We start from the raw sequence: 5702 nt of genomic DNA, 5'->3' as shown, positions 1-5702 counted from the left end.
ACGCTCGGATCCAGGCGCAGAAATGCTTAAAAAGGTCTCCTTTTTCTGAAAAACATTTTGTAAAATCAATTAAATCATATTCTTTACAATTTGATCTCCCTATAATTACACTAAACATTATTAACACTATTGATTATAAAGTATCCCGATCATGATTTTTGGCTACTCACAGAAGGTGGATTCCCGTGTCGAAAATGTGTTTTTTCATCAGGAAATACTGATCTTCCATTTAGATCAAGTGGAAGTGATTGGAAACATGCAAAAAACACTGCTATTGTGAGGAGAGCACCAACAACATTGATAACAAGAAAAATATGATCACAGAAGCAAGTGCTGAGCCTTAAGCAGAAAGGTAAGACGTTTTTAGTTTTTTTTTTTTCAATGCTGCCGCCTGCAGAATGTGTTTTAATGTGTGCTGATTGTTAGACTTTGCTATGTGAAGCTGGTAAAATATATAGTGTTAAGTGTAACCATTGTATTGTAACCAATATGTTAATACCCATCTTTAACCTGTTTGCAAGGCAGCTATTCAGTTACACGTTTGTGTCGGTAGATGGCAGGTGCGTTATACGGATTAAATAAAGGCATTTTCTTGTGTGGCCTCAAGATGGCAGTATATTACGAGTAATTTTAACATTTAATCCCAAATTTCTGATATTAAGAATTGTATTTTTTATATCACCCCTAAAAAAGTCCTACACGAAATGGACTGGCATTATTCAGAAGGTGATAGTGAGTGTACGAGCCAAAGGGAGACCCCGTGTACTCGGTCTGTTTGACATGTGAAGGCACAGTGCGTCTCGCAGGAGTTGAATATTGCTCTACTCAGCCGAAATACCTTCAGTGGAAGCGTGCGATGTGATTGGCCGGTTTGGCGCCTGCCTTTCTCAGGCCGCAGGGACAACACAGACAGGCAAACAGGTTTCGTAATGATCGTGTCTTTTGTCTCCAGAACTCCCCCTCCAGTGCAGCTGGCCGCACTTTACTTCCAGAATGATCCCGAAGTGACCTTCACCCCAGTCGAAGTCTTCGTAAAGGTAACGCGTCCCAGCCGAGCGCTCTGTCCTCTGGCCCCAGTGTCTAGTGATCAATGTGCAAACAAGGCTTTAGTCCTGACATGTTGGCGCATATTAACCGCATAGTATGACTTTGTTTAAACAAGCTGTAGAGAAGTCCTGCCGTTCAGGGTGTCAGTAAAGACAAGCCCATCAGGATCGCCGTCCATATCCATTCACATGGAAAGGCACAGTTTAAACATCCCATCATCATCATCATCATCATCATCAGTGACTGTACTCACAGTAAACACTGGCTCTCTTGTCCAACAGGAAGACAGTTCATCTGAGGAGGAGGACGGCGGAGTTCATGGCGCAGGTACGGTGCTGACCTGGGGAGGGAGTGAAAACAGTAACGGTGGTGTCCCGATTCTCTTGGCTGGTAAAGGCACTGACTCCAGTGTAGGCTGAGCCCAATAGGTGGGACATTACACTGGGATTGTAAGCTGTCAGAGTTCAGGCCTGCATTGTGCGTTTCCATTAGCAGAGACTGCCTCGCTGCCTGGAAACATCTCTGCTGTCTGTGCTGGGCCACAGCATGAGGGAGAGTCGAACAGGACAGATAAACGAGGAAACGAGCAAGAGATTATCCAGCTCACTATCCAGATTAGTGTATGACATAAAACAGTGAAGAAGAATGTGATAATGCACTATAGCTGGGTCTATACACACTTGACAGTGGCCTCCACATCCGTGACTTCTGTCACACATCGCAGTGGCTCTGGTGTGACTTCAGTCGTAGGTGCTGAGGCACAGTGTGTGTTTGTTCGTTTGCTCTTCAGATATATGTAACTGCGGTTCCTTTGTGCTCATGTTTCAGTGGCCTGCTGGGATTCAGACAGCGACACGTCCGTCTTCAGCTCCCAGAAATCTGAGGAAAATGTCACCAGTTCACGAGAATCGTTGGAGAGAAGTGAGCTAAAGCAACGCGCCTGTCTGAATATGAGAAATGTCTACTGTAGTCATTTGGGATCATAAATGTAATAAATAAGCCTTGTGCAGACATCTGGATATCTGGGTTGCGTCCACACTAATCCAACTGGCCAAGCCAGGGTGAGTGAGTGACACAACTGTGCGAGAGGCGTTTGGAGAGCCTGGCACTGAAGGCCTCAGCGCTGCTCTCAGTCAGTGAGCTGTCAATCATTGTGTGACATCACAGGGCCACAGCCACGCCCCGGCCTCGCCTCTGCACCTGCCACTGATCTCATGTCACACATACACAGCTTTGTTTTGCTGTCCTTCCTTGTGTACTTGCTGTACTTTCCCACGTAATGTTGCGCTGTGTGCATGGGTGTTGTGTGTGCGTTGCTGATTCCTGCTCTGTTGGTGTCCGGTCAGATGAGACGCAGCTGGAGAGAGACCTGCACTGCGCACAGCTGGAAGAGCAGGTGGCCGAGCTGCAGGCGGAGACGCAGCGGCTGAGCAAGGCCTTGGTCCGGCAGGAGAGAACTCGGGGGAAGCTGGCCCAGGCCAAGAGGGAGAACCTGCTCCTGCAACAGCAGCTAGCCAAGGCCGAGAGCCAGGTCCTGGTCCAGGAGGAGGCCGCGAGAGCCGCGCAGGCCCAGCTGAAGAGGGAGAGAAGAGAGAGCTTTGAGATGATGGAGGAGCTCATGGGCGAGAACATGGAGCTCCGGGAGCAGATCTCAAAGCTGGAGAGCAAGACGGCAGAGACAGAGGTTGGCAGCCACGAGGTCCTGACTTTTTGCCTCATCTCCGACAGACAGTAGCAGCCCTTGGTCAAAGGGATTGGGCTTTTCTCTCTCATTACTTTAACTGGACAGTCCAAGTCCACCCCTTTAGTCTTGATATGTACTGTTTGTTTGTACATGTGTGTGCTCATAGAAACGTTTACAGGATGGCAGGCTTAGGCCTGGGTTAGTTTGATGTTGTGCCCAGTGGGTTACAGTGAGGGGGCCCCCAAATCAAGTCCCGCTTAAGGGCCCCCCAAAAGCAGCTTACCAGCAGTGCCAATATCTAATCTATGGCTTGAGTCCTTGCCCAGTTTGGTGTGGCTGTGCGGCAGTGCAGGAGCTCTTGTGACTGCTCTGCTTGTCTGCTGTGGTTGTGTTGGAAGACCCTTGCTAGTCTCCTCTCCTCGGTGGCAGCGTCTGGACTGTCTTTAACAGCAGTGTCTGGACCCGTAGTCTGTACACGTGAGAGTTAATGGCTGACCATGTGGTTCTCAGGCTGCTGTGAGGGGGCTGCAGCAGGAGCTCAAAGACAAGGCCGTGAGCGTGGAGAACGTGGAGCTGCTGGAGATCATGGACGTGGACAGTGAGCATGTGGTGACGCAAGTGCAGTGTGATCTGGTCCAAACGCTGCAGAAACTGGCCCTGAGCGACGCAGCTCTTGAGGACAGCGCGCTCTCCATAAAACACCTGGAGGAGGACAAGCGGTGCTTGGAGAGAGGACTGAACTGGACGAGACAAAAGGTAGGCGTAGCTGTTAAAAAACTGGGCCAAGAGTCCAGGGCTTGAGTATGAAAACAGAGCAACTGGGTGATACTTTGGTTTCTATGCACATACTTTTGCTTTGACATTGATGACTTGTATCCTGGTTTCCTGTGTCTCTCCATTCTTCATCATGGTTCCACTTCCGTGTTATGGGTTCTCAGCTGCAGGAAACCGAGGAGCTGTACCTGCAGAGCAAGCGCTGTGTCCACAACCTGAGGTCCTCTCTGAAGCAACGTGAGGTCCAGGAGACAGAGGGCCGCACAGGCAGGTATGTCACTCTGCTATCACAGAAGCAGACGCCTCTGCAGCGGTGAGTCTGTGACCTGTCCCTCGATCCACTTTGTTACCTTTCACAATCCATGTGGATGCTTTGATCCTGCTGTATTACTCTGCAGTGTTGTCCTTTACTTGCTCATGTGTGCTGTTCTTGTTTCTCATACATTTAGTCTCTGGTTCGATTCCACACTGTTCTTGTTATATATGGGTGTGATCCCCCTAAACAGAACAGATCTGCCTGTGTGTTCTGTCTTTGAGAGCAGGGTGAATATATCTGAAGCCACATGAAGCATCTCTCTCTTTCCCCACATTTTGTTTGTCCACGGATTTTCCTTTTCTCGTGGGTGCTTTGGAATTCTTTTTCTTTACTGAGTTACAGAGAGCCACACCTATTTCTCTCCCACATAACTGTGTGTAAAGGCTCAGAATGGGTTTTAGTCCAGCCCTTGGCCAGTTGTTGACTTCAATTCCCCTCTCTCTCTCTCTCTCTCTCTCTCTCTCTCTCCAATCTTTGAACTGCTTCTCTGCCATTAGAGTCAGGCACCTCTTGGGACAGCTCCGAGCAGGGGGTCCGAGACGTGGAGTGGGAGCTCAGCCGAGCCGCAGCGCCGCACAGAGAACTAAGCCGAAAAGCTCAGGCTATTTGGCAAAACCTTGGCGGCCAACGTAAGGTGGTGAAGCCCAGTTCCTGTCAGTGTTAATGTGCTGTAGTGTCTGACTGACTGACTGGACACTACAGTACATTAACAATGACTGACTGGACACTACAGCACATTAACACTGACTGACTGACTGACTGACTGGACATTACAACACATTAACACTGACTGACTGACTGACTGGACACTACAACACATTAACACTGACTGACACTACAGCACGTTAACACTGACTGACTGACTGGACACTACAGTTACCTGCCCAGTGGGGGTCTGGTAAGCTCCTGGAACAGCGTACTGCCCCTGGGGATATCCCCCCCCATACTGCAAGGAGAAAGAGAGATCATAAGATATGAGTCTCACAGACGGTGCCTGGTACTGCGCTGCCCGAAACTACACCACAATGCACAGCACGACGTCAACACTCACTGTGTCTGTCCCTCCCTCCCTGCCCGTGTCTGTTTCTCTGTGCGTCTGTCTCTCCCTCCCTGCTCATCCATCTGTCTGTGCATCCCTCCGTCCCTCTCCTTGAAAACATTAATATGTTCAAAATACTGCCGTTGCATTGTTTACTGGTATGACGGCGGGACCTGTAGTCTGCACACGTGAGAGTTAACGGCTGGACCCGTAGTCTGCACACGTGAGAGTTAACGGTCTGACTGACTGGACACTGCAGTTACCTACCCAGTGGGGGTCTGGTAAGCTCCTGGAACAGCGTACTGCCCCTGGGGATTGCACCCCCCATACTGCAAGGAGAAAGAGAGATACGAGTCTCACAGACGGTGCCTGGTACTGCGCTGAACGAAACAACACCACAATGCACAGCTACACGTCAACACTCACTGTGTCTGTCTCTCTGTGCTTCTGTCTGTCCCACTGTCTGTCTCTCCCTCCCTGCTCATCTGTCTGTCTGTGCGTCTGTCCGTCCCTCTCCATTAAAACATTAATACGTTGAAAATACTGTCATTGCATTGTTTATTGGTATGACACCGTTTCCCTCTGTACGAGTGTGTGTGTGTGAAAGAGATGCAGAGTGAGTCAGATACTGGTCATGCCATGCAGGACATTTCCATAGACAGTTGTGCATCGTATGTCCATGGCACACCGGAGGCACTATGGGTTCAAAAAACTGAGACTGAACAGATGAGTCTTCAACTTCTCTCCTTCTGAGTGGCAAACTTCTCGATGGACTTTCTTATTGAAGTCAGGAATGTCCCTGACAAGTTTCTTCTCCATGGAAAGCATAGCCAGAGCATTAA

General features: G+C 49.3%; 1 protein-coding gene across 2 annotated transcripts; it reads left to right on the top strand.

Moving 5' to 3' along the window:
• The first annotated feature begins 742 nt into the window (after positions 1-742).
• Positions 743-5394, top strand: LOC136740426 (ankyrin repeat domain-containing protein 26). 2 transcript variants are annotated; one of them, XM_066698437.1, is made up of 7 exons: positions 743-1037; positions 1329-1374; positions 1876-1968; positions 2394-2731; positions 3242-3487; positions 3670-3776; positions 4319-5394. In XM_066698437.1, the coding sequence occupies exons 1-7, from the start codon at positions 930-932 to the stop codon at positions 4452-4454; spliced, it is 1074 nt and encodes a 357-aa protein (XP_066554534.1). In that variant the 5' UTR covers positions 743-929; the 3' UTR covers positions 4455-5394. The 2 variants fall into 2 exon arrangements, with proteins under 2 accessions (XP_066554534.1, XP_066554535.1); XM_066698438.1 differs by lacking the exon at positions 1876-1968.
• Positions 5395-5702: the final 308 nt, after the last annotated feature.

This window comes from Amia ocellicauda, chromosome 3, assembly GCF_036373705.1.
Source record: "Amia ocellicauda isolate fAmiCal2 chromosome 3, fAmiCal2.hap1, whole genome shotgun sequence".
Lineage (NCBI taxonomy): Eukaryota > Metazoa > Chordata > Actinopteri > Amiiformes > Amiidae > Amia > Amia ocellicauda.
Note: the sequence above shows the minus strand (reverse complement) of the source record. Positions and strands in the feature narration are given on the sequence as shown.